General features: G+C 61.8%; 1 protein-coding gene across 8 annotated transcripts in view; it reads left to right on the top strand.

The window, feature by feature from the left end:
• The window catches only part of DIS3L2 (DIS3 like 3'-5' exoribonuclease 2), a 385604-nt gene that overhangs the window by 357371 nt on the left and 767 nt on the right, over window positions 1-27466 (top strand). For all 8 annotated transcript variants that reach the window (XM_070070055.1, XM_070070058.1, XM_070070061.1 and 5 more), the window contains 6 exons: window positions 22202-22385; window positions 22918-23004; window positions 25256-25403; window positions 25631-25761; window positions 25861-25965; window positions 26979-27080. In XM_070070055.1, coding sequence (XP_069926156.1) covers window positions 22202-22385; window positions 22918-23004; window positions 25256-25403; window positions 25631-25761; window positions 25861-25965; window positions 26979-27080 — 757 coding nt within the window. The remainder of the gene's footprint in view (window positions 1-22201; window positions 22386-22917; window positions 23005-25255; window positions 25404-25630; window positions 25762-25860; window positions 25966-26978; window positions 27081-27466) is intronic.

Raw genomic sequence — 27466 nt, 5'->3', positions numbered from 1 at the left:
TCTCTCTCTCACTGTCTTCTTCCCTCAAATGGAAAAAGACAGAAACCAAACCCAGTGAGTATGCATGAAGACCCCCTAGAGTGCGTCGTTGCCACTGAGTGCACAGAACGTCCACTGGGAGTGTGGTCGTGTCCTCCGAGTGGCACATTCAGCTCCTAGCTGCCCGCTTCCACACGCCATGGCAGCACCTGCGGCGTGGGGACCAGGGCAGAGGCTGGTGCATGAGCCTCTCACGGCCCTGGCCCGTGTGCAGAGCACTCTGTGCCAAGGCAGCTCCCTGGCTTAGGGGTGAAGCCCAGAGAAGCCCTGAACCCGACTTTTGCTCTCGCCTCGCCCTGCCCCAGCTGCCTTAGGGCCATTTCCCTTAGAATGCCTGCAGGCAGATGTTGGCATAATAGTGGCAGTTAGGAAATGGGGTCTCAGCCCAGGCCCTGAGGAGTCCACACTGTCTCCAGCCAGGAGACAAGAAGGCAGCAGCAGCAGAGACGGACTCCCACGTGAAAGAAACTCACGTGAATATAGTCTGGTGCACTCACCGTGGAAACGCGTGCTTCTCTTTGCTGGATGTTCCCTGCAGTAGGGTTTGTCATCATTGTCACGTGGCCTGTCCTCCCAAATGCCCTTTCCTTTCAAACTGATGCTGCCACCAAGGCTCCTGAGCCAGAGGGAGGAACTGGGCTTCCGCCCCCAGCCAGGGAGCTCTGTGACCCAGCCCACCTGCCGCCCTGAGGGCCCATCCTCCACCCCCTGCAGGGACCCCTGTGTGCCACCCCGCCCCCCGCCCTCCAGCCCCCACACAGCCTGTGAGCAGGCCATTTCCTGTTTCTAGAACACCGTTCTACCCCATAGCCACGCCCTCCCATCTCAGTAACCCCTACTCTCCTTCCATGCTCAGCCAAAAACTCTGACCCTGGTCACCCTCAGCAAAGCTGAATCAGATGTGCCTTCCCCGGGGTCCTGTGCCACCCGAGTCATTGGTTTCCTGTCCGCTGCCTTCACGAGGCAGGGCCCCGAGCTCAGGGCTTCATTTTGTTTGTTTCAGTGCCATTAGTGCTTGGCCCAGTACCTGGAAAGCGACGCTTGATTGAAGGGAAGCAGAGGAGACCTGAGTGTGTCCTCGCAGAGGGGAGCCGTGGCAGGAGGTGGCTCGGATCCTTGGGGGGTGAGGTTCCGTGAACCTGACACGGGGAGCGCTGTCTCCGTGGATGGTTAGGACTAACCTGGACGGGAGAGGCTGTATAAACGTGGCTTAGCTCTAAGCCGAGTAGTGATCGTCGGCGTTTACATTAAGTGCCTGCCATTTTTTGCCCAAGAGTGAAGCGTGGTGACAATCACCAAGACCGTCACATTTGTCAGAGTAACGCGTGGAAGCCAGGTGTGGCTGCAGGCGTGTGAGCCGTGGAGCCGACAGCGAGGGGCGCTCCTGCCCGCGGCATGCCCACGGCTCACCAGCCCTGGGCTCGGGCCTCGCCAGGTCATTGTTAATCTTTTACTTTGCCTGATTCATAAATTAAACTCTATCATAGATGTGTGTGTATAAGAGAATACGGTAGAGGTCGGTGTTCAGAACCATCCCCTGGGGATCTTGGAACGCATCTCCCGTGGGTGAAGGGAGCCTGCCATTGCCTCTTCCTCCCTCAGCAGACCCAGCACACCCCCCTCAGACCCTGCTGCGCTGACTCCCAGAAGCAGGTAGGGGAGAGACCTCGGCAGGCCTTCTGGCACCGGGGCGTGGCTGGCCTGCCAGGGAAAGGAGGGCTGATGGGGCCTTGCAGTTTGCTGCGAGGGGCCCTGGGTTGGCCGTTAGCCTTCTGCACGGGGTGTCCCTGTGGGCGCTGTGGCTCTGGGTTCCCCAGTGCTCACAGCAGCGCCCAGTGATGCACCGGCGTCCCAGCAGGTCTCCGGGCAGCTGAGCTGGCACTTTGTGCCAGGCCCTGTCCATGGCCACGTGCAGCTGGGACAGTGGGGGGGGGGGCGGTGCCCAGCTCCATCCCACTTGTTCCTCGCAGCCACCCCAGGCCCCCCTAGGATCAGCCTGAGCGTGCTGAGAGGCAGATGCCGAGCAAAGGTGGGGTGTGAGGGGTAGAAGGGGAGAGGTGGGAGAAGACCACGGCGTCTCAGCCCCACCCAAGACTGACCCTGGGGAGGAAACTGCAGGAGGGAGGTCGGGTGGGGCGTCCCAGGATGCAGCCTGGTTTTAGGCAAAGCTCAGCCAGGCCAACGAGAAGTCCTCAACCCAGAGCCACAGTTGCCTCTTAGAGGAGCCTCGGCCCTTGTAGGCCGTGGGCTGCATCAGGGCCCAGGAGCGTGCACCTCGCCGGAGGGGAGCAGGCCTCCCGCGGCCCCAGCAGGAAGTGTGGCTGCAGGTGACTGCATGTGGGTCAGGGCAGCTGCAGGGGCCAGGGGGCTCCTGGGTCAGTGCCAATGCCTGTGTCGTTTGTTTCTCCTTCTACTGGCCTCTTCCTCTTCCTTCCCCCTGAATAAGCAAAGTGAGCAACTTCAGACCGGCACCAGCACTCCCCTGTGCTTTGGGAATGACGTGTTCTGTCGACACGGGGATCTGGTGCCAGCTCCTCAGGCCACAGTGCAGCCATTGTTACCCAAGAGCCATCCATGGCAGAGGGGGAGAGCCCCGGGGCTCCCGCAGGTGCTCCAGGTCAGAACCAAGAATGCCATTCTTGTTCCTGGTGAAACCCGGCTTAGGAGAAGAGGAGCAGGAAGCTGGGGGCGAGGAGGGGCTTTGGGGGGGCGGGGAGGTTGCGGGTGAGGCTGCCAGGGAAGAGCCGGGGCAAGCTCTCGGGAGCAGCCAAGGCCGTGGTGTGCGCGAGGCCACCGGGACCCATTGCCGCTGGTGCTGTCTGGCATCAGTTCCGTGTGGGCAGGACTACTGCACAAAATGCCCATCCCAAACTTGGTGTTGGACTCTGACGTGCACAGAGAATAGTGTACAAGTCGTAAGATTCTAATTCAAGGGAGTATTAGAAGGGGAGAACCCAGGAATAGCACGTGACAGCCCCAGGGGTCTCCTGCGTGTCCCTTTCCTCCAAAAAGGATACCACCAGTATAACTTCTAACACGAGGGGTTAGTATGCCTGGCCTTGAACTTGGTATGAATGAGATGCTCGGTTTTGTGGTTCTTCTCTCTGTGTTATGTATGTGAGAGAATGCGCCCATTGCTTGCACCTAGCTTTCATCCATTCATTTCCATTGCTGTAAGACTGGCCTCTGCATGAACACACCACAGTTTATGCAGCTGGCATTAATCCCGTCGACATTTAGGCTATTTCCAGTTTGCAGTTACTAGAAATAACTGCTCATGCGTGTCCTTTGGTGCAGGGGTGTGTGTGTTTCTTTCCTGTGATAGACCTGGGAACGCACGTACTCAGTCATAGCAACTCCACCAGCAACGCAGGAGAGTCCGTGTGTTCCATGGCTGCTCGGCAGAGAATCACCTCAAACCTCTGTTTTTCTAAAAAAATTTTTATTTGAAAATCAGAGTTACAGGGAGGCGGGGGGGGGGGGGCGGGGCAAAAGGGAGAGGGAGTCTTCCATCTGCTGGTTCACTCTTCAGATGGCTACAACAGCCAGAACTTCGCCTATCCAAAGCCAGGAGCCAGGAGCTTCTGCCAGGTCTCCGACATAGGTGCAGGGACCCAAGGACTTGGAAATCTTCTACTGCTTTCCCAGGCCATAGCAGGAGCTGGATCAGAAGTGGAGCAGCCGGGACTCGAACCGGCGCCCATATGGGATGTTGGCACTGCAGGCGGCTTTACCCACTACACCATAGCACCAGCCCCTGCTTGCCTGTTTTTTTTTTTTTTTTAATTATTTATTTGAGAGGCAAAGAGACAGAGAAATCTTCCGTCTGCTGGTTTATTCTCCCAAGCACCTACTACAGCTGGGGCTGGTCTCTGCCAAAACCAGGAGCCCGGAGCTTCATCTGGGTCTCCCATGTGTGGTCCAGGAACCCAAGCACTGGGCCATCCTCTGCTGCTTTAGCAGGTGCAGTCACAGGCAGCTGGGTCAGAAGCAGAGCAGTCAGGGCTCGAGACAGCGCCCCAGGATGCGATGCAGGCGTTCTGAGCAGTGCTTAGCCTGCTGTGCCATCCCTCGCCTGCCTTCCTGCGGGTTTTCTGCTTTTCTTCTTCAGTTCTCGTCTTCTCCATTCTGGGTGTGAATCGTTTGTTGATTATTCATGTACAAGTGTCTTCCTCCACCCAGCAGTCTGCTTTGTTCACTCTTTGGTATTGTTTTCATGAGCAGAAATGCTCAATTTTAACGGAGTTCGGTGTCTCAGTCTTTTTCTTTATGGGGTTAAGTGCTTTTCGTATCCCATTTTAAAAATCTCCACCTGTATCAGAATCATGAGGACATTTTCCTACATTATCTTCTAGAAGAATCTACCCAGAGTTTTTTTTTTTTTTTTAATGTAGTACAGCAAGTTTGTTTTTCCCATGTGGGTATCTGACTAACCTGTCACCATTTATTGAAAAGCTTTTTCCAGTGTTCCACAGTGCACCTTTGTAAAAAAAAAAAAAAAAAAAGTGCCCATATATGCATTGGTCAGTTTCTGTATTCCATTCAGTTTTTCTGATCTTTGTTATCTATTAAAAAAAAATGCTAGTTTGATTTGACAGAGTGACAGAAGAGCAGAGAGGAGGGTGAGATCTTCCACTGATTCAGTTCCCAAATGGCCGCCGCAGTGGCCAGGGCTGGGCCAAGTCCAAGCTGGGGGCCAAGAACTCCATCCAGGTCTCCCACGTGGGTAGCAGGTACCCAAGGACCCTGCTTTCCCAGACACGTTAGCAAGCAGGAAGCTGGATTGGGGGCAGAGCAGCCAGAATTGAGCCAGCGCTCGATGTGAGATGCTGCAAGTGGTGGCTTCCCCAGCAGCTGTCCCAGCTTAGCAGCAGCCCCTCCGCGTGCCCCCACACGTCTGTCCTCGTGCCTGCACCATGCTGTCGGAATTGGTGCCTAACATCCGGTGGAGCTACACTTTCCATTTGCCCTGCTGTAAAGAGCACATGGCTATTCTTAGCCCTTTGCATTTTCACACACTTAAGAATCAGAGTGTCAGAAAATAATAATGATAAAATTAAGCATTTTTAAAGTCATGTCAGCTGCAGTATTCATGCACAGACTCAGGCGATTTATGCTGAGATTGTTTTGCATCTATGAATCAGGGTGAGAGAATTTGGTGCTTTATATTTTGAATATTCTACCCCACAGACATGGTGTGTCCCTCTATTTAGATCTCCTCTAGTTTTCTCAATAATATTGTATAGGGGCTGGCATTGTGGCATAGCGGGTAAAACCACAGCCTGCAGCACCAGCATCCTGTATGGGTTCCTGTTCAAGGCCCAGCTGCTCCACTTCCAATCCAGCTCCCTGCCATGGCCTGGGAAGGCAGTGGAAGGTGGCCCAGGTCCTTGGGCCCCTGACTCACGTGGGAGACCTGGAAAAGGCTCCTGGCTCCTGGCTTTGGCCTGGCCCAGCCCTGGTTATTGCGGCCATTTGGGGAGTGAACCAGCAGATGGAAGATCTCTCTCTCTCTCCTTCTCTCTCTGTAACTCTGCCTCTCAAATAGATAAATTAATCTTTAAATAATAATAATAATGTTTATAATTTTCTGTGTGAGGTCTTGTTCATCTAGATTAGGTTTGCTCTATGGTGTTTATTTTAAATGGTATTTAGGAATTTCATTTTCTCTGTTGCAATATAATGAAATACAATCTACTTTTATTGATCTTGTATCCAGGGATCTTGTTTAATTTATTTACTAAATTCAAATAATTTGTAGATTCTTTCTGATTCTCTATACCAAGTGGTGTCATCTGCAGAGTTTGACAGTTTTATCATTCAATTCTCTTCCAGCTCTCTTACGATGTATTTGTGTTTCCTGCCTCATTGCGGTGTGCGGTGCTCAGTGGACGTAGTCCTAGCTGACATCCCTTTCTCGTTCCTGACCTCAGAGAAGAGCGGTTCCCACAAGCTCCTTTCAGATTACGAAGATAGTCACTGACATTCGCTTTGGTGTATGCTTGACGTGATTTTTCCCCAAGACGAGTTTGCAGCATGGGTTGGAATACTTGGAAGCATGGCAGTGGTTTATGGGCTGGGGGTGGGCAGTTTGAAAGAAAAGGAACTGATGTTGCGACGAGACACCTGCTCGTCCTTATTTAACCTTGTGTGTGTTGGCAGGGTTGGGGGTGGGGGTTGCCCAGTCCACTTCACGGAAGGATCTCATGGCTGAACTCCTGTGCAGATGTCCAGGGGTTCAACCAGAGCTGTCTGACGCCAGCGCCCAGGCTCTTCCTGCTGCACCCTGATTTCCGGGGAGAATGGTGACTCTAACCATTCCCAGGAATCCTGCTGCTGTCAAGGATGTCCCTGAGGAGAGCTGAACTCCACAGGTTTACCAGCCCCAGTCCTTTCTTCCACAACCCCCTCCCCCCATCTCCTCCTGCCCCTGTCATCTGCCCGGTCCCACCTTCCTCTGGTTTCCATTGCCATGGGAGGAACTGGGCAGCCAGGGGTCTCCAACTGAGAGGCCTCCGCCTGCGACCCCGAGGGGCTGCACCTGCTGCTCTCCTCGCATCTGGGCTGCCGTGTGTCTCCTGCTGGCTGGTGCCCCGGGGTAGGCGTGGGGGTTGACAGTTTTCCCCCTGGTCTGGCTGTTCAGGCTGCAGGAGAGGACTGTGTGTTTTTAAGCCGTCTGTCCCCCTTTAGGGGTCATGATACCCATGCAGCTACACTGAGACTTAGAGAGAGGACGGGGGCACTGAGAGGTAGAGACCCAGACGGCCCCTGGGACAGGACGGAGCTTCCCGGGCCTGGGAGTGCCCCTCCCCCGGTATTCTCACCGCCTCCCTTTGCAGCCCCAAGGATGCACTCCAGAGATTGCCCCACAAAACAGACACTCTAGGACACCCAGGACTCTCGAAACCCTCAGAATACCCAGTGACCTTGCAGTTGAGTGAACACTCTGTTGGTTCATTTCACACAGGGCTGCGCACAGCGAGCGGCTGCTTCTTTCTCGGTTAAATTTCCTCTGTGTAACGTTGCCCAAATCCCTCCAGTCGGCTCCTCCGTTCCGGGAGCTCCTGGGACCGCAGCAAGCCAGCGTGACTCGGAGCCTTCGCTTGTGTTGTGTTTGGGGCTTTTTTTCCAGATGCTTTATAGTGCGTGGCGACACGCTCTTACCAGTGACAGAGGGCAGTGCGAATCGGCCTGCTTTCACCACATCTGTACCTTTTCTGGAATCTTCTGGCATGGCCCACGGCCTTGCTCTGCTCTGGGTGTTTGCCCATCTGCAGATCAGCATCTGCCACTGGGGGAACACTGCTCTCAGGTCACTTTCAGCCTCTACAAACCGATGGCTCCGCCAAGCGGTTTTAAACCCAAGGAGCTTGCTCAGTCCCAAGACTTCAAGGAGACCTAGAAGAGGCCCTGGTACTTGATGAGGGCATGGTGACAGGACGTGTGATGGGCGGGGCCTCAGGCCAATGCAGCAAGTGCCTCTGTGTCAGCGCCCTCTCCTGGGTCCGTGGACACCCAGAGCCCAGGCCCCCCGAGAGTCAGGCCACAGGACTGCAGGTTGTCTGAGCCTCCGGAAAGATGTCGCCTCCTGCAGCTGCCTGGCAGGGGACCAGACGTGCTTGGCTCGCTGGGCTGCTGGCTGTGCACTCCCCAGCTCTCCTGGGCATTGCGGCTGGGAGATGGCAGACAGAGGCTATCAGTGCCCGAGCACCTGCTCCAGCTACGGAGGAAGAATTGAACTCATTGACTGCTGTCCCCTGATGGTGGGCACCCAGCTGGGGAAAGAGCTCACCGAGCTCTGAAAACCCACACAGCAGGGCGAGGCCGACCCGTGTGACCACATGCCCGCCCCAAAGATGTGCCAGGCACCACGGGGCCAGGCTCTAGGTGGAGGACGAGCAGAGGTCTGCTCCCCAGGCCCAGGGGGCCAGCAGGGAGTGGGCTGTGCTGAGCGGGGTCGGGAGCGGGTTCTCATCATCTGGGACCTTCGGGCCATCTAGAAGAATCCGAGCCCGAGGCAGGCCTGGGGGCAGGGGTGCCGCACTCGTCCTCCCGAACTCCCTGCTCTGAGCACCCTGTGGCTGTGCCCGGACCACCCTCTGCTTCCTCACGGCAGACCAGCTGTGGTCGCTATACAACCACAGGAGTCTTCAGTGGTTGGCATTGTGGCACAGTGAATTAGGCCACCACCTGCAACACCATCATCCCACATGGCACCCATTCCAAGTCCCTGCTGGCCCACTTGCGATCCAGCTCCCTGCTGATTGCCTGGGGAAGCCCCAGACATGGCCCAGGTGCTTGTGCGTCTGCCACTCACGTGGGAGGTCCAGATGTAGGTTCAGGGCCCTGGCCATGGCCTGGACCAGCCCTGGCTGTCGAAACTGTTTGATGAATGAACCAGTGGATGCAAGGTGTCTCTCTCTAGCTCTGCCTTTCGAATACATAAATAATTTTTTTTTAAAAAAAGAGTGATATACAGGGAAATATTCACAGATCCATGTCTATACCTGGAAGATCTATTCTTCTAAGCACCTAAAACTTAATTTTTTAGAAGATTTATTTATTTATTAGAGAGGCAGAGAGAGAGAGAGAGGTCTTCCATCCTCTGGTTCACTCCTCAGAAGGCCACAATGGCCGGAGCTGGGCCAATCCAAAACTAGGAGCCAAGAGCTTCTTCTGGGTCTCCCATGCAGGTGCAGGGCCCAAGTACTTGGGCCATCTTCTACTGATTTCCCAGGCCATAGCAGAGAGCTGGATGGGAAGTAGAGCAGCTGGGACTCGAACCTGCACACATATGGGATGCCAGCAGTGCAGGTGGTGTCTTTGCCCGCTATACCAGAGTGCCAGCCCCCTAAAACTTAAATTTATATATCGTACTTTAATGGTGTCAGACAGACATGATGTAGCCCCCCCCCCTTTTTTTTTTTTTTTTGACAGGCAGAGTGGACAGTGAGAGAGACAGAGAGAAAGGTCTTCCTTTTGCCGTTGGTTCACCCTCCAATGGCCGCCGTGGCCGGCGCGCTGCGGCCGGCACACCGCGCTGATCCGATGGCAGGAGCCAGGAGCCAGGTGCTTCTCCTGGTCTCCCATGGGGTGCAGGGCCCAAGCACCTGGGCCATCCTCCACTGCACTCCCTGGCCACAGCAGAGGGCTGGCCTGGAAGAGGGGCAACCGGGACAGAATCCGGCGCCCTGACCGGGACTAGAACCCGGTGTGCCGGCGCCGCTAGGCGGAGGATTAGCCTAGTGAGCCGTGGCGCCGGCAATGTAGCCCCTTTTTTAATAATTTAGGATTATTCAAAACGTTTCCGTTGTGACAGAAGGGTTCTCTCTGAGGCCCCCACACTCCCCTGTGCCGCCTGCCTCTGCCCTGTGCTTTCCAAGTGTTTCCAAGGCCCCGGCCGTCCATCTTGGTCTGCCCTTGGCTGTCAGGGCTGGTGGTCACTTCTCCTCTGCTGTGCACCCTTGCCGGCCCGCCGTGTGCAGCGGCCACGTGCCTTCTGCATTACTGCCCGTCTCCTGCTTCTGCAGAGTTCCTGTGAGTCCCAGATGAGTAAGATGGCACTGCGCCTATTCCGTGGGACTGGCTGGCTTGTCTAGGGCGCCTTTCACACTAGGGCGTTCTGCCTCGGTTCTTACAGGCCGCCAGTCACATCTAAACCTACTTCTCCTTAACGTCGCCAGTGTGGATAGTGAATGGGTAGCTGCTCCCCGCCGTCTGCATGCTGGGCAGCCACCACTGGGATTCTGCAGTGCTGTGCTCTGGGGGAAGAAGGAACTTTTACTCCTTGAGGCTTTTTTCTGGCATATTCCCCGGGCTTGCGTGTCATCGGACTTAACTCGGGCATCGCTAACACAGCCGCCGTCTCCCGGGAGCCGGCAGCGCCGGTTGGGCCTCGCGGTTTGTGACCCTGGGAGAGCCCACCAGCTTACTGCCATGCAGGGGGAACGTTTTGTGGGGAGAGGGTGGCGAGTGCCTGGCACTCGGCGGGGTGTGCTGCCCCGGAGTGCAGACTGCTTGGGAAGCTGATGGGGTTCTGACGCGGGCAGGAGCCGGCTGATGCGAGCCCGGTGCCCGGGGAGAGGCCAGCGTCTCTGTCCCGCCCTGTGTGAGGTCGGGGACACGGGGCTGCCCAGCCACTGCCTGGGTATTCGCTCCTCCCCTTCCTGCTCTGGGTTTTAGTCACCCCAGACTCTTGTCCCCGAAGTGTAGCCAGAGCGTTTCCAGGGTGATGCTGGTGATTGATGTTTATGGGATGGCTGAGCGCGCGCCAGGCCCTGCAGAACTTCTCTCGGCTGAGCTGTGCCCGCCTCCAGGACAGCCCTGTGAGGGCCCAGGGCAGAGGCCAGAGCAGACCAGCAGGCGGCCTGCGTGACAGCTCCCTGCCTTCCCTGTTGCCTCAGCGAGACAGAAACAGGAGTAAGCTGCTGCTGCCTGGGGCCGTGCCCTCCTTGCCCAGCCGGGCCAGGCCTCCATGGAGCCCCGAGGCTAGCATTGGTCAGTGCCCCAGTAGAGCTGGCCTCCAGCCAGGAACCATGGGAATCCCTAGGAAGCCCTGTGTGCAGAAATGTGGCACCTGCCAGGTGGGTCCTCTCCCACTGCCCCTAGAGATTCCCCAGCACTCAGGAAGGGGCCCGGAACGTCTCCCCTCGGACCGCGTGCACTGGGACTGTGTGCCCAGCGCTTTCCTGGCCAGACGCAAACATGGTTCCTTTGCTTGCTCAGCAAACCCTGCCGGTCGCCTGCTGGAGGCTGGTTCTGCACCGGGGATGAGAGCGACCTAGCCGCTCCCCCTGAGGCCCACTGGCCATCGGGGAAGACAGGGGGTAAAGCAATACTCAAGAGGTAGGGGACAGAGGAGAGCAGTGATGCGCCCGCCCACGTGGGAAAGCCAAGGCAGCCCTCCTCTCATCAGGGGCATCGGTGAGGGGCCCTGCAGGGGGAGACCCGGGAAGCCCCAGCCCACCCAGGAGGCAAGTGCTGTGTGAGAAGGAGGCAGGGTGGGGTCCAGGGACAGGAGTCCAGAGAGAAGAGGCCCGGCCAGCCCCCGGCAAGGTTCTTGGGCTTGGCTGGTGGGACAGGGCCCCTGAGGGTCCCAGGCAGAAAGAGAGCGGCTCTCCCGCCTGCCCGGACCCTCTCTCCTTGAAACTCTAGGAGTGTCCCAGATGCAGCACAGGGGCCATGGGCCTCCCACCACACTCCTGCGTGCAGTGGCCACAGCCCCGCCCTCCTCAGAACTCCCTCTGCCCTGGCAGATGGTGTAGTCTAAGGACACTGGTCCCTGGGAGTCCCTGGGAGGCGGGCTGTCCTGCACTTGCCTGACCCGCACCCAGCCATTGGACGTGCCCTGGGAGGCCAGTGCCACCTCCCTGCTGATGCAGATGACCGTGTGGCAGTAGCTCGGCCACTTCCAGAGGTGGCAGCTATGCAGTGGGCTTGAGTTTCACGAAGCTCTGCTGGTCGGCGGGGGGCCGTACACGCTGCTTACCAGAGAGCACAGGCGAGAGATGAGGGCTGACTGTGAGAGGGAGCACAGGGCCCTGCAGGGCTGAGCAGGGTCTCCTCCCTCCCCCGAGAGGGGCCTGCAGGGCTGAGCAGGGTCTCCTCCCTCCCCTGAGAGGGGCCTGCAGGGCTGAGCAGGGTCTCCTCCCTCCCCCGAGAGGGGCCTGCAGGGCTGAGCAGGGTCTCCTCCTTCCCCCGAGAGGGGCCTGCAGGGCTGAGCAGGGTCTCTCCCTTCCCCGAGAGGGGCCTGCAGGGCTGAGCAGGGTCTCTCCCTTCCCCGAGAGGGGCCTGCAGGGCTGAGCAGGGTCTCTCCCTCCCCCGAGAGGGGCCTGGAGGGCCTGAGCAGGGTCTCCTCCCTCCCCTGAGAGGGGCCTGCAGGGCCTGAGCAGGGTCTCTCCCTCCCCCGAGAGGGCCCTGCAGGGCTGAGCAGGGTCTCCTCCCTCCCCCGAGAGGGGCCTGCAGGCCTGAGCAGGGTCTCCTCCCTCCCCCGGAGAGGGGCCTGCAGGGCTGAGCAGGGTCTCTCCCTCCCCCGAGAGGGGCCTGGAGGGCTGCAGCTGGTCCTCCGGCCTGGCCAGAACCGCCTGTGAAGAAGCTCAGCTGTGTTCTGCTGTGGCCTTTGCCCGTCAGAGGAGGAAGGATGGTAGCACTGTGGCAGACCGCCGCAGATGCCCGGCCCCCCACCCCGGGTGCCTGCGTGGCCTCAGGGGCAGGCCACAGTCCTGGGTCTGGTGCTAGTGAGAAACCCTGTGCCCACTTCCTCGAGTGAGGTGATCACGGGTGTGGACGGGTGGCACCCTGACGCCAAGACTGCACTGTAGGAGCGAGGAGGTGGCCAGGCCCGAGAGGCGCCGTGGAGGAGGTCTCTGAGCACGCTCCCTGGGCCCCTCTGGGCTGGACTGGAGCAGAGTGCAGCGAAGCAGGGAGCAGGAGAACCTCCCATCAGCACCCTGGCTCCAGTCCCCCGGGTCCCAACCACGTAGCGCCCCTGGCTGTGGCCCTCAGCTCGGCCTTGTGAGCCGGGGAGAACGGAGGAGCGCTGATGGTTTCCCAGAAGGCTTCACGGGCTGTGCTGTTTGAGGAAGCTGGTGCTGCCCCCACACGCTTAGCTGGAAGTGTGACCCCATCTTCGCTATGTAGCCACTTCCAACAGGCAAGTGACGAGAAGCCCCACAGGTGCTGGGTCAGAGCCGGGCAGTCTGAACAGCGGGGCCAGGAGCTTCCCCGGCTGCTCTGCCGGCTCCATCAGCCCTGACCGTGTCCCCACGCCAGTGCACACTCTCCCTGCTCCGCCACCTCTCCTGCCTTGTCCCAGCCTTGGGACAGGTGCAGACAGGAAGTCAGGCTGTGGCTTGGGTTTGGAGCCAGTGTGGATTAAGGAACCATCATGGGGGCTCTCCTACTGATTGCCACAGCCCACGGCAGCTCACTGCACCCACGCCAGGGCCACTCCGTGAGCCAAGCCTCCGCCAGCCCTGCCGTCCCAGGCGGTCCACTCACGAGGTTCCCCATGGCCTCTGCAGGCCCTGATCATGTGTGCCCTGCATGGAAGCTTCGTGCTTTTCAGAAGGGGACCCTCCAGTCCCTTCCTGGGTGCCCTTGAATCTCACGCAAGTCATTTCACAGACGTGCAGGTGCCACGCCCCTGGGCTTGCCCGAGCCTGGCTGGGAGGAAGCCCCTGCCCTGGAATGGCGCGGAGTCCAGAGCCCTTGTCGATGGCTCAGGAGCCACTACTCCTGCAGAACTCCCCTTCGCCCATTCCAGAAAACCCTATAAACCCACTGGCTTTTCCTCTACTTATCAGGCGAGCATGGGTTGCGGCTACCCTGGCAGCCCCTCCCCCAGCAACAGTTGGAGGTGGAGAACAGAGCCAAGAGTCCCAAAGGCCATGTCAGGAGACCATGTCCAGGGACCGAGCTGCGGCAGGAGAGCCACCCGGTCACCTTCTGCGACTTTACAGAGCGCCCCTCCCCGGGGAGGATCTGCGGGAGTGAATGGGAAAGCGGGCAGAGCCTGGCTGGGGCCAGTCACGGTTGTTTCCTTGCTGCCTTCAGTGGCCGCGTGGCCGGGGGCACCTGCTCCCCTGCAGCTGCGGGGGCGGGAGCACCTTTCAGAGGTGTGCGAAGTGTGCAGTTCGTGCAGAGCAAAGCTTCTCCCCGGGAGAAGCCGGGGGGGCTGCTCGTCACTTGCCCGTTGGCAGAGGCTACGTAGTGGTGGTGGGGGGTCACACTTGCAGATAAGCATGTGAGGACAGCACCAGCTTCCTCTCTGTCTCACCTAGCTGTCTTTGTGTGTGTGTGTGTGCGTGTGTGTGTGTGAGTGTGAGATAGAGACTGTGCATCCACAGTGCTCTTCTCCCTTGGATAACAGCATCCAGAGCCTAACTGGAAAATTAAAGTCGATCCCTCCTGCGGTGAGGGAGGGCACAGGTGCCCCACCCGGCTTGTCCAAGCTGGTTTTGGTCCAGGGCTACAGAGCGTGAAAGGGAACGCCAGCCCGAGCAGGGCAGCAGAGCCAGCGGGGGCCCGGCTTGCTCTGCGCGATGGCTGAGCCACGCCGGCTCTGCTGTGGGGCCAGTTCCACTTGGGCAGTCGCTGGCGCTGGAGAAGGGTGTATGTGTCAGCACCGTCAGGGAGCCAGCGGGCCCCAACTGCCCCGCTCCACAAGGCTGTGCAGCCCAAGCTGCGCTGCTGCTGCCCTGCGCCTCCGTGCAGGGAGCGAGCCTGGGAGGGAGCAGGCTCCCCAGCTAGCTTTACGCTGACAAAGGGTTTCTGCGCTCTGCCCCTCCCTCCCGCAGCCGCCGGGCCTGCCTTTGCTGGGACCCGAGGGCTAGCCTCTGGAGACTTCCTTTCGTGCTAGAAAAGCAAGCAGCTGAGACGTGCCTGCTGCGGCAGGGCCCCGCCTGCCGGACCTATAGCAAGGGTGGACTGGGCCTCGCGGAATAGGAAACCTGGCTCCGGCTCACCCGCAGGGCCTGTTATGTCTGGCTCCAGAGGCCTGCTCCTCTGGGGTTTTCCAGGCCCCATTCATCTCCCTGTGGTTTCCTGGGAATGGCCAACCCTTCAGCAGGTTGCAGCAAGCCCGGGAGGAGAGGGGTCAGCGAGAGGCCCGAGCTGCGACCTGCGGTTGGCTCCGCGGCCACAGCACCCGCGGCCTGGAGGCCTGCAGCAGGGCGCATGGCACAGCTGTGGGTGGGCGCCCAGCAGTCAGTTCCCTCTGAGGCCCCCCAGGCTCTGCCTGCAGCCCCCTCCCTGCAGGCCTGCACTCTCCAGCTCCCAGGCCACCAGCTCCACCCTGGCCTGGCCCAGGAGAAAGCTACAACAAGCAGCTTTGAAAGTCTCCCGTCCCCTGCAGCCCGCAGTGTGGTGCCCCTCCCGCCCTGCTGCCGGGAGCCCTGGCACTTTGCCACCGCACTGCACTCAGGTTGGGGCCGCAGGGAGAGCAGCGGGTCCCCCACGGGCTGCTCAGCCCTGGAGAAGGGGCTGCACGCTCCTGTGACAGGCCCAGCAGCTGCCTGCACCCCAGGGCTCCCACGCCCCCAGAGAGGAGGTACCCATGTGAGAAATTTGCTCTTTGGAGGAAGTGCATTTGAGCCCGGCTGGGAGCAATTCTTTGTTTTGTTTTGTTTTTAAGATTTATTTATTTGAAATTCAGAGTTACACTGAGAGAGGAGAGACAGAGAGAGAGAGGTCTTCCATCTGCTGGGTCACTCCCCAATCGGCCGCAATGGCTGGAGCTGCGCCAATCCGAAGCCAGGAGCCAGGCGCTTTTTCCGGGTCTCCAACGTGGGTGCAGGAGCCCAAGGACTCGGGCATCTTCCACTGCCTTCCCAGGCCATAGCAGGGAGCTGGATTGGAAGTAGAGCAGCCAGGACTTGAACTGGTGCCCATGTGAGATGCCGGCACTGCAGGCAGCAGCTTTACCCGCTATGCCACAGTGCCGGCCCCTGGGAGCAATGCTTATCAAATATCCCTGGTGGCTGAGGACCGAAGAGGCTGTTCTTGTATCACACGGGGTTCTGCTCTCTGGAGAATGGAGGCAGCCTCAGGTCTGGGCACCAGCCATGCTGCCCTGCCCTGGCCCGGGTGGGCCCTGAGCTGAGAGAGCTCTGGGCACAGCAGGCCATTTCGCTGGTGGAGTGCATCAGGATAGGCAGCACCGTCAGAGGCCCAGTGCAGAGGAGATGGCAGCCGGGGCAGGGGGCGCGAAGGCTGCGGCAGGAGCAGGCCCGCCCTCGGCAGCACGGCCAGGCCTCAGGAGAGCCCACGACCAGGCCCGCTCCCTCTGCTCCTCTGGAGCCACTGAGTTCTAGGGCTGGGGACTGTGCCCAGCTGAGGGGAACAGAGCTGCCCTGAGTGGGAACCACGCCTTGGCTCCCGGAGGCTGTCCCTGCGGAAGGCCATGGTGAGGTGGCCCCTGTGGGACCTGGCGGAACAAAGCTTCCTGTCTCGTCTCTCCTGTGCCCAGGCCCACAGGCGCTTGCCCGTCTCGTCCTCGTCTCGGATGGCCGAGCGAGGGGCGCAGGGAACACAGGGTCTGTGGCCGGGCCCCTGGGGCACAGTCAGGAGACAGCAGCCTTTGCTGACATGGCCGGGCCCCAGCGGGCCTCGCTCCCCAGCGGGAGCCGCCTCCTGATGCTGGCAGCCGGCAGACCGTCTGCGATGGCATCTCAGCCTCTGAGACCTCCAGGTCCTCGGAACACTTGAACAGCAGCCAGAAAGCCTCCCCTAGGCCCTCCTCAGCCTCCGTGGACTGACTGCCGCTGTCCCCAGAGCCGCCCCCCCCCCGCTTCTGCAGGGCCACCTGCCACCTCCAGGGGCCCTTCCCGGGCCTGTGACCACCTGCCTTACCTCAGCCTCACAACACAGCGCACTCCCGCACCCCTGCCCAGAAGTTCCCATCTGCCTAGGGAGCCCCTTGTGTCCTTCCGCCCTACCTCCACCTCCTGCCCACCTGCAAGCCTCAGGCCGGAGCCATCCCCAGCTGAGCCCTGCCTCTGGCCCCTGGCTCCGTCACTGTGTCTTGCTTAACGTCCCTTTGAATGTCCGTCCCTTGTGCACAGCTTCCCCGGCGCACATGAAGTCCAGATCCTGGCCCAGGCGGCCCAGGCGGCTGTGAGCCCTCCCTATGCCCTCCCTACTTTTCCCGGGGCGGGCCGGCCCCCAAGTCATTTTCCAAACGTGCCTGCTGCCCTTGGTTCTGTGCCTGCCGCTGTTGCTGGTTCATCCCTTCCGTGTGAGACATTTCCCTGCCCCTTGCCAGCTCTTGGCCTTTCTCTTGTACCTGGACACCCTCTCCTGGGGCGCTGTGGTGGCAGCGGTGCCCAGGGTGCCACCGAGGGCACACAGACTGCCCCGTGTGTGTGTTTCGGGGTGGGGGTCTGTTTCCCTTGAGCATCCCCCACCCAGGGCAGCAGGGGCACGTGATTGGCAGGGCTGTGGCAGTGAGGCCGCGGCAGCACGCCGAGGTTTGAAAGTGAGTGTGAGAACAAACAGCCACGGGCCCTGACGGGCGGAGCCTGCTGGCTCTGGGGTTTTCAGTAACCCTGTCCCGATCTTGTTTGAAGTGGAGACGTGTGCTTGGTCCAGCACGGGGGGTAGGGCAGAGAGAGCAGGAAGCGACCTCGGCCAGGCTCGAGACGTGCTCAGTCCTTCCCAACTGTCAGTGGGGGTCAGGAGCGTACAGGTGAGCGCTGGGCCCCCAGCCCTCCCAACAGGCACACTGGAGCCTGGGTGCCGGCCCAGCAGCCTTCATTCTGCCAGAGTCCACAGCATCGGAATGGGCAGGAGGCAGAGCCCCTGGTCGGGGGGGCCGAATTCTGGGATGGGGCGCAGAGGGTATTCCAAGGAAGCAGCCAGGGTGGCCCTTATCCTGCCCTCCGGGAGGATGAGCCACCCAGAGAAAAGAAGTGGGAAGCCAGCGGCCCGAGATTCCAGGCCATGGGAGCAGCTGTGCAAAGGCCCAAAGCCAGGAGGGCCGTGAGAATTTAGGGGTGGGAGGGAGAGAGAACAGAGAGGGCCTGGACCTCAGTGCCCGGCGGGAGGGGACGGGACCGGGTTTGGTGTGAAGAAGGAAGGTCGCTGTTTGTAGGTGAAGAGATGGAATCCTGGATGGGGGGTGGCATTGTGGGCGGGCAGGAGAAGTTTCTAGAAACCTTGCTGGGGCTGAGGATTTAGCCCAAGTCCTAGAGTTGAGACACTCGGGCCAGTCGCGCACGATAGATGTAAGAAGATGATGTGTTTGCTTATGATCAGGCACTAGCACACTGCATCCCTGCCTCTCAGATGAACTCAGAGAGGTTCGGAAATGTGTCTGAATCCACGCAGCAAGTGCAGAGCGGGGGTTGCAAGCCAGCTGCTGGGGAGTAACCACTGGTCTCTCCTGCCTCTCCAGATGGCATGGCGGAGCAGGGATCCGCATCCAGGCACTCCTTGGGAGGTCAGGGCGCACTTAGTATCTTAAAGGTGGTGGATAACGGCCAGCGCTTCAGGTATACCTAGCCATTGTTCTTTAAGTAACAATGCATGTTGGGAAACACAGTTCTGGAAAGCTGTCTTTGCCGTGTGTGTGCACACGTGCACGTGTGTTCACGTGTGTGTGTCCGTCCGCCCATCTCTTGCTGTCTGCCACAGTGGGGCCAGAGCTTTGCTGGGCCCCTCACACCTGCCCTTCCCCCACCCTGGTCTCCCCACAGCCCGCTGGGGCCCAGAGCACTGGTAGGAGATGCTGCAGGTGGAGTGAGTGCCAGGATCCTGTGCCCTTGGCTCTGGCCGTGCCACCCAGCCGTCTGTCACAGCACAGCCCTACCAGACCTCCAGAGTTGTGGGGCCCCGGCGGCTCACGGCCCCAGATGCTCAGCAGATGCCAAGCTGCGATGGAGGCTCCAGCTCCGTCTCTGAGGGCTTAGCTTGCAGTTCTGGAAGGTGATCCTGGCCAGCGGCCACGTCTGAGCCCCTGTAGAGAGCAGTTGTTAGGCGGTGGCTGAGCCCAGAACCCGCTCCCCAGTAGGCCTGCGTGATCTCATACCTGCGCGTGCTGTGACCGGGGCAGGAGGGTCTTCCGGCTAAGGGCAGGTGCCAAGACCAAGGGAGCAAAGCCAGAGGCAGGCTCCGCCCCTACACGGGCCTGGCGCCCCTTCCGCCCCAGGGCGTGGTGTTGGCTCCCCTCAGTGTGCCCTAACCACCCCGGACAGCGTGAGTGTCATCTGAGGTTTGGCCATTGGGCCTGTGCACATAGTCCCCAAAAGAGGGAGGCAGTAGGGGGTCAGCTATCGGGGCCCCCCGCCCCGTCACCCTGTGCTGGCTCAGAACCTGTTTGATTTCCTCAGCCCCCGTGCTAGCTTTGGCTAAGGAAGAAGTGTGAATGGGAGCCCAGAGACCCCTGGACCCAGGGCTGCAGGGCCAGAGTTTATAAACTGTAAGCTCTTTCCTGCCCACAAGTTCCTGGGTTCTAAGCTGCTGGTGCCACGTCCCAGGTCCTGCAGAACGCAGGTGCTGGGGGCCCCCTGCTGGCCTGCCCAGGGAATTGACCCCAGAGATCCAGGCTGTGAGCCTGGAGAGACCCTTTGCTGTCCCCTGAAGGGAGCAGTGACACCCACCTCCGGCTGCTCAGCTGCTCAGACCTGTTCTCCCTGCTGTGGCGCTCAGAACCGACTTGCGGGGGGGTAGGGGGGTGCAAAGCCTGAACTCAGTGGAACCAAGTGGAACTTCTAGCGGCATGGCTGTGCTCGGCCCTCTTGCCCCCAGCTGCCCTGGGGACCCGCTTTCCAGCTTCCGAAGGCCCGACTGCCCAGGCGCTGGCCAGGCCCTGCCTCTGCGCACCTCCCTCTCCCACCTGCGGGGACAGAACTGGAAGGACTGCTGGGGTGTGGGGAAAGGCCCCCCAGCTGTCCTAGATCAGTAATGAGCCTTGTCAGCTCCCGGGAATCAGCCATCTCCCTGCTGGCGACTTGGGCGCTTGGAGTTACGCTTGATTCCTCCAGACTGGGAGAGCGTTCCACCGGCTGCTCTTAACTCCCACCCCACGGCGGCAGGGGGCGCGGGGGATGCAGAGGCAAGTGGAGACCCAGACACTCCGCGGGACCTGCTAAAGCAGGTTTTGTTTTCAAGGTTAACAAGCACGTATATTTTTTTCTCCGTTGAGACGTTCAGTGACTGTGGCCCTGTGTGACTGTGGCCCAGGGATGGAGCGGAGTCCCTGGAAAAGTGGCTTGCCTGGGATCTGTTGTCACTGGCTGGGCTCCTGGCTTGGGCGGGGGGAATCTCCCTGTCTCTTCCCTCTGTCCTTGTACTTGTCCTTACTGGAGACCGTGGGCGCTTGGCTCTGCTGGGGAGGCTCCTCTGGCCATTGCAGGGGAGGGGGCAGCAGTGCTGCTGCTGTGGGCCTGTGCTGCCACCTGCCGGCCTGGCTCACCAAGTGCAGCCTGGGTCAGCCCTGAGGTCACAGGTGCTCCGTCTTCACCCCAGGGACAGACGGTGCTGATGCCGCAGGATTCCTGACTGCGTGGGGAGGAAGGGCCAGGAGCAGGCCTGCGCTTGGTAGTGTTTGTCGGGTGGGTGAGGGCACAGATGTGGAAACCTGAGCACTCAGGCGTGTCTCACTTCTTCCTGCAGTGCCCGGGGCTCCTCTCGGGTGGACAGGAGCTGGTGTGAAATCCACTTCAGCAGAGTGCAGCGGTGCTGGGTGTGACACGGGTGACCAGCAGGGCTGGGCAGGACTTCAGCAAGGCTGGGAAGTGGCAGGGGTGCGAATCACATAGCTGGCGAGACCCCAGGGACAGAACGCCTGGACGTGAGGGCAGGGGTCTGTCATCTCCACGTAGCCCAGCCACAGCCCTGTGGCCAGGTGCTGCTGCTAATCCTGTCTTCGGTGTGGGGAGGAGGCTCGGGAGGGGCCTGGGACTTGCTCCGGGTCCCACAGTGAGAACGTGGTGGAGGCGGATCCAGACCTCATCTCAGAAGACGTGGTGCTTGGTTAAGGTGCTTGAACCCAAGGGTTTTCCGCAGGAGGTGGTGGGCATAGGGACACACTGGGAGGTGGTGTGCAGGCGGCCAGCTGAAAGGCTGTTACTACAACTCAGAGGGGAACACAGAAGCCCCTCCTTGCACATGCTGGGTCTCCCACATGGCGTAAGGGCCACCTGGGACCTGACCCTTGCAGTCACGTGGCCAAACTGACCCTACCTGCTGTGGGCCGTGGGGCCCCCTAAAGCCGTCCCCACGCCGAGTGTGCAGGGCCAGTGTCTCCTCTGCAGGTCAGGCCTGCCGTTCTGGGAGGGCTCCTCCAGGAGACAGCTGCGCCCCAGGGAGCGCCAGGGAGGGGCATAGCCAAGGCTGAGGCCCCCCACCCTGGCGGGGCAGAGCCAAGGCTGAGGCCCCCTCGAGGTGGCTGCCTTTCTTCCCCAGAGCTTGGCCAGATCCCAGGGTTGACCCTGCAGAACCACCCACACCTCCAGGTCACAGAGCGTCCTCCCTCGCCTCTGCTGCAGGCTGGGAAGGGAGGAGGGGCAAGTGTCCCCTGAGCTGGCCAGGTCCCCTAGGCCCCGTCTCCCCAGGGAGCAGGATTGCCCACACAGTATGTCCCCTCCACCAGGCACCAAGAGGCACTCGAGCCCCCTTCCCAGAGGCACCAGCTGTTTTTGTTCAGATTTATTTTATTTATTTGAAAGGCATAGAGAGAGAGACAGAGAGATCTTCCAGTCACTGGTTCACTCCCCAGAGGACCACAATGGTTAGGGCTAGGTCAGGCCAGAGCCAGGAGATTCTTCCTGGTCTCCCACGTGGGTGCAGTGGTCCAAGGACCTGAGCCATCTTCTGCTGCTTCCCCAGGGCATAGCAGAGAGCTGGATCGGAAGTGGAGCAGCCAGGACACCACTGGTGCCAAATGGAATACCAGTGTTGCAGGCAGAGGCTTTACCTGCTGAGCCACAGCGCCGGCCCCGAGGCACCAGCTCTTCTACGAGTGTGTGACTCGGGTCCTGCCAAGGGAACCCCAGGTGGGGAAAGCAGAGCATGGTCTCCCGCCCCAGTAGCGGGTCAGGGGCTGACCTCGGGGCTGTGTGATGCGGGCTGGCCCACTCCTGCCATCTCCCATCCGTCCCCGGCCCTCTACCCGCTCCTTGCCATGTCCATTCATACTTATTGCCGATTCTTATGCTCAAGTGAAGCCATTGAGAGAGAGGGAGCTCCGAGAAGGGTCACTCTTCTGGCTGTCTGACCCCGACGGCGTGTGCCCTCTGGCCGTCTGACCCCAACAGCGTGTGCCCTCTGGCTGTCCCTGTCTCCTGCCACTTAGAAACCCTCCTCTGGAGGCTGCCGTGCCACACGGGACAGCCCCCCAGGGCTCCTCGTCACTGCCGCGCACCCCAGGGAGCCCTGCACAGGCCTGGGCAGCCCCAAGGGTGCCGGGAGTGTAACCACCCTGCAGAGGTCCCGCTGAACACGCGAGCAGGGGGCCAATGTGGGCACTGAGACAGGCCACCAGCCAGCAGGGGAGCCCGCGTGCACGCTGCAAACCAGGGGGCCGAGAGCAGGGCTGGAGAGGAAGCACCATGGCGACAAACCTGGTGGGGGGCGGGGCTCTTTACGCTGACCCCCGCCCGGCACGAGAGAGCCTGGCAGGAGGAGAGATGGGAAAGTCACCTGCGCCCCGCTGTCCCTGCAGGCTTGTGGAGGAGTTCATGCTCCTAGCCAACATGGCGGTGGCCCACAAGATCCACCAGGCCTTCCCCGACCGGGCTCTCCTGCGCCGGCACCCTCCACCCCAGAGCAAGATGCTCAGTGACCTGGTGGAGTTCTGCGAGCAGATGGGGCTCTCCGTGGACGTCAGCTCGGCGGGCGCCCTCAACGTGAGTGCCAGTGCGCGGGCGGCTGGGGGCCAAGGCCATGGCTGTCTCCACCTCCCGCCGGGGTCCCTTCCCTTTCAGCCAGACCTCCCTGGCAGGCAGGGGGGACGCCCTGGGGGAGAGGCCCTGGTGGGGGAGGGGCACGGACTCCACTGCAGGCCCGGCTGTGGGTAGGGGTCCTGGGGCCAGGGCTGAGCTGGGCTTGGGCCCCAGGCTTTTGGCATGGGAGCCCGGATACTGAAGCCGGAGTGGGCCTATGGCAGTGGTTCTAGGCACTTTCTGCCTGGAGCGTGGCCTCCTGGGGCTGAGGCTCATTCCACAGGAGAGACCGACCCTTCCCACCCAAGCTCTGAGCCTGGCGGTGGGCACAGCGAAATCAGCCTGTCCAGCCAGCCAGCTAGACATGGAGGGGCAGGTCTCAGGCCCAGGGTGGGCCACAGGCTGCGGGCTGAGTCCACCACTGACCTCCCTCCCCAAAACCAGCCTCTCCCCAAGCCTGACCATACCTCACACCAGTTTCTGGGTTTGCTTCTAGAAAAGTCTGACCAAAACATTTGGCGATGACAAGTACTCCCTGGCCCGGAAGGAGGTGCTCACCAACATGTACTCCCGGCCCATGCAGGTAAGGGGGCCTCACCCACGACCTCCCCACACACGTCTGTGCCGGGGGACCTGGCAGGGGGGAGAGGGCTGCCCCCTCTGGGGAAGCAGAGCACTATGGGGAGAGCGGGACGTCCCCAGGCAGCGCCGTGAGAGCCTGCCTCGCTGCCTCCTGCCAGATAGACCTGAGGTTGACCAGGGACCCCAGAGGGGACAACGGGGTTCACAGAGCAGCTGTGCCCAGCCTGTGGCACCTGCCTCGCACCTGTGTGGGAGAGAATGGGGTTGGGGTGGGCTTGCTCCTGGCCCAGTGCCCTGGGAATGGGGCGACTCCAGCGGCCGGCGGGAGCTGCAGGCGGTGACGGGGCCAGCTGTGGGCCCAGCCCAGCCCAGAGGAGTGACGAGGAGCTTCCCAGCGCTCAGCGCTCAGCACATCCAGTCCGTTCGTGAGAATCCCGTGGCCTCAGCCGGCCCCAGCTGCCTTCTTGACGCCTCCTGGCTTTGCTAGGAATGGGACCATCGGGGCCGTTTAGGCCTGGCTGCCCTTCCCCGTCCCCCGTCCCCGGTCTGCCCCCGACCAAGCCCCGGGAACACCCACAGCGAAGGGGCTGTGCGTGGCCACCTCGCCCTCCCAGCTGCTTTCCGGCTCCTGCAGGGCTGGCAGAGGAGACCCAGCAGCCCCTGGGCAGTGCCCTCCCAGGGCCTCGGGGTCCTGTCCCCCGTCTCTGGAAGCCTCCACAGCCAAGGGCCAGCCAGCGCCGGGGCTCCCTGGCTGGAAAGGACTGGACCTCTCGGGCCAGTGCCCTCAGGAGCCACTTTTGCCCAAGAACCTGCTGGCGGGGAGTGACCCGAGTGTGCTGCCCGCCTCTGCCAGCCCTGTGGACGGGGCGGAGCTGGGATCAGACAGGGTGGTGGCAGCCAGCACAGAAGGGAGAGGCCTGGGCCCAGCGAGCTGCTGACACAGGACCCGGGCTGTTCCAGGGCAGCTGGTCCCGATGGGAAAGCCGCGGTCCCTCCCATCCCACCGTCCCGAGACACCTCCGCTAGCCAGGCCTCTGCCTCCTCACCCCAGCTCATCTGGGGAACTGGGCCATCACTGAGAACAAAGCCCCAGTATGGCTGGGAGTGGAGGCTGCGGCCACCTCCCCTGTGACTTGCCCCAGACATAACCCAGAGCCCAGCAGGGGCTGGAAGGGAAGCAGAGTTAGGGAGCCGAGCGGGTCGGCACCAGCTGCGCCCTGGACTCCAGGGCCAAGATGCAGAGAAACCTGAGCCCTCCGGGCTGTTTGGCCAAGCGCACAGGAGGGCGTGAGTGTGAGGGAGAGGGGAGGGGGATCTTGGGAAATCTGTTCTCTTGCTCCCCGGCGCGGCTCGGGGACCTGAGAGCACAGCTTCAGGGGCTTGGCCCAGGCCAAGGCTCAGGCCCTGTGTGTGCTGGGCCCTGCAGAAGCCGGGCATGCTCCCTGCACCCTCATCCTGGCGCCTGCCTGGTCAGAGGCCGTCTGAACTCAGATCTCTGTGTCTCAGCTCCAGGGAAGGCCAGGCAGTCAGCGACGGGGTGAGCTGAGGCTGACAGCCCAGCAACCTGCCGCCTTGGCTGGTGTGGGGTGAAGAACTGGGGGACACAGGTACTGCGGTGCAAGTGTAGCCTTTACCAGGCAGAGGTCAGGGCCAAGGAGATGTCCGCCACGCCCCAGGCAAGGCCCTGGGCCTGGGCCCAAGGGAGAGCCCCGGGAGCCGGCTGCTGCTTTGCTCAGGGTGGGGTGGGGGTCTTCCACTCCAGCGCTGGACTTGGCATCATCAGAGACCTACAGCCTCCTGAGCCTCCGCGTGGGCCAGCGTGGCCACAGGCGTGCCTGTCCACCTCCGTCCTACGCTGAAGGGACAGCCCACACCTGTCCTGGAACCCTGTAGTGACACGCCCTAGCGAGCACCAGCCTGCAGGACATGATGTCCCATTAGGGAGGAGAGACGGGGGCCCCCCAGCAGCCCTGTTTCAAGCAGAGGTGGGGCTGCCTGTGCTGTCCTCGGTGCTGCCACCACCGTCTGTGTCCTCAGCAGGAGGGGGCCTGCGTATCCCTTGGCCCTGCCCAGCCTTGCCACAGCCCCTTGGCGCCCATGTGCAGTATGGCTGCTGCCCCCGAGGACCTGCCCGGCTTTGCCGCGCTGCCAGCAGCTGCTGGGCCGACCTGCCCCAGGTCTGCCCCTGGCCAGGTTCTGGGCCTCCCAGCAGCCACCAGGCCTGCCTCTGAGACTGGGTCCCGCGTCCCCAGATGGCGCTGTACTTCTGCTCGGGGATGCTGCCCGACCAGGAGCAGTTCCGGCACTACGCCCTCAACGTGCCGCTCTACACGCACTTCACCTCCCCCATCCGCCGCTTCCCCGACGTCATCGTGCACCGCCTGCTGGCTGCCACACTAGGTAAGGGCACACTGGGCCAGGGCAGCCTGCATCTGCCCCCAGAGTGCGTGCCACTGTGCCCAAGGAGGCCTGGAGACTGGCCCTCTGTGCACGGTGCTGGGGAAGCCACAGCGGGGCTCTCTGCGCAGCCTGGACAGAGGCAGCAGCAGGGCCCCGCCCCTAGCAAGCCACCTTCCTCTGCCCTGGGCCGCACACCAGCACCCTGCCAGGAACCCCCCTCTTCCCAGGCTGCGGGGGGCCGCCCGACGTGGAGCCCGAGGCTCTGCAGAAGCAGGCCGGCCACTGCAACGATCGGCGCATGGCAGCCAAGCGCGTGCAGGAGCTCAGCACCAACCTCTTCTTCGCTGTCCTGGTCAAGGTCAGCCCCCAGCCGGGCGCCCTCCCCTCCCCTCCCCCACCCCCACCCCCACCCCGGCCCGCCTCGCACCTGCTCTCAGCTGGAGCGCTGTGCCCGCAGGAGTGCGGCCCCCTGGAGTCGGAGGCCATGGTCATGGGTGTCCTGAACCAAGCTTTCGACGTGCTGGTGCTACGCTATGGGGTGCAGAAGCGCATCTACTGTAACGTGAGTGCCGGGGGCAGGGCGGGAGCCACAGCGAAGCTGCCCCTTCCCCGGGACTCAGCACAGCCCCGGGGCGGCCTGCGGCTGGCAGACTTGCACGGAGAGTGGGCTAACAGATCTCTGCCGTCCCTGCCCACGCTGCTGGGACGCTGAGCCCCTCACTCAGCTGTGGCCCACACTGGCACAGAGTGGCCACGGGCTTGGAGCCCTGGCTGCCCCCCTTCCCTCACAGCAAGCTCACCGATGGGCACTGCCCAGATGCCCAGCAGGGCCCCCCTGGAGGCGGCTGCAGGCCAAGGTCAGGCCTGGTCCTCCTGAGGACACGGACACTCAGTGACACAGGCAGGGCCTGCAAGCCTGGGTGTTTTACAGAAACTCGAGGGAGGAGAAAGGTCAGAGGGGTTCCCGGAGAGCAGGCCGAGGTCTGGCCCCGCCTGGCCCCTGCCCCAGCATCGAGGGGACTCGGTGGCAGCTGGCCCTGTGGTCAGCGGGTCTCCGCCTTGCCCCTGGCCCCGGCGCTGAATCTCCTGCTGGCCAGAGTGCTCAGGAGGGCACAGCGCAGCACGCAGCACGGACCAAGGTGACTTGATAAGATGGAGTCGGAGAAAGCCCGGTCCAGCTGGATGCAATCAGGGCCCACTGAGCAGAGGGGAGTTCAGGTCCAGGTCAGCGCTCAGTCAGCCCAGCCTCGGCCGGTGCTCACAGAGCCAGCGCCAGCAGGGGGCGCAGCCCCGCAGCCTCCACACCCGACACCAGGGCCGCCAGCCGCCTGGTCCCTGCACGCAGGACCCCCAGAGCAGCCCCGCCCCTCAGGGCTTGGTCACCCTCAGGTCCCGCCCCCGTGGACGGTGGCCTGGCAGGGCCTCCCTGATGCTGGCTGGTGGCCAAGAGGGCAAAGGCCAGCCTGGGAGCACAGGGCAGGGCGCTCCCTCCAGCTGTCCAGGGGTGACCCGGGGGGACGGCACGGAGGCGGCGCCCGGAGCCTGTGGCTGAGGTGCTGCTGTGTGCACCCCCAGGCCCTGGCCCTGCGCTCCCACCACTTCCAGAAGGTGGGCAAGAAGCCGGAGCTCACTCTCGTCTGGGAGCCGGAGGAGCCCGAGCAGGAGCCGGTGCAGCAGGTCAGCCCCGCTGTGCCCCGTCCTCCTGCCCCCAGCGGGCGCCCCAGCCCCACTGTGTCCCCCTAGCCCCGCTGTGCCCCTGTTTTCCTGCCCCCAGGCGCACCCGCAGGAACTCCCCAGCCCTGCTGTGCCCCGTCCTCCTGCCCCCAGGTGCACCCACAGGGTCTCCCCTGCCCCACTGTGCCCCGTCCTCCTGGCCCCAGGCGCACCCGCAGGGACTCCCCAGCCCCGCTGTGTCTCCCCAGCCCCACTGTGCCCCGTCCTCCCACCCCCAGGTGCGCCCACAGGGTCTCCCCTGCCCCACTGTGCCCTGTCCTCCTGCCCCCAGGCGCACCCGCAGCGTCCCCAGCCCCGCTGTGCCCCGTCCTCCTGGCCCCAGGCGCACC

Source organism: Oryctolagus cuniculus, chromosome 3, assembly GCF_964237555.1.
Source record: "Oryctolagus cuniculus chromosome 3, mOryCun1.1, whole genome shotgun sequence".
Taxonomy (NCBI): domain Eukaryota; kingdom Metazoa; phylum Chordata; class Mammalia; order Lagomorpha; family Leporidae; genus Oryctolagus; species Oryctolagus cuniculus.
The sequence above is the reverse complement of the archived record's forward strand: the minus strand, read 5'-3'. Positions and strand labels throughout refer to the sequence as shown.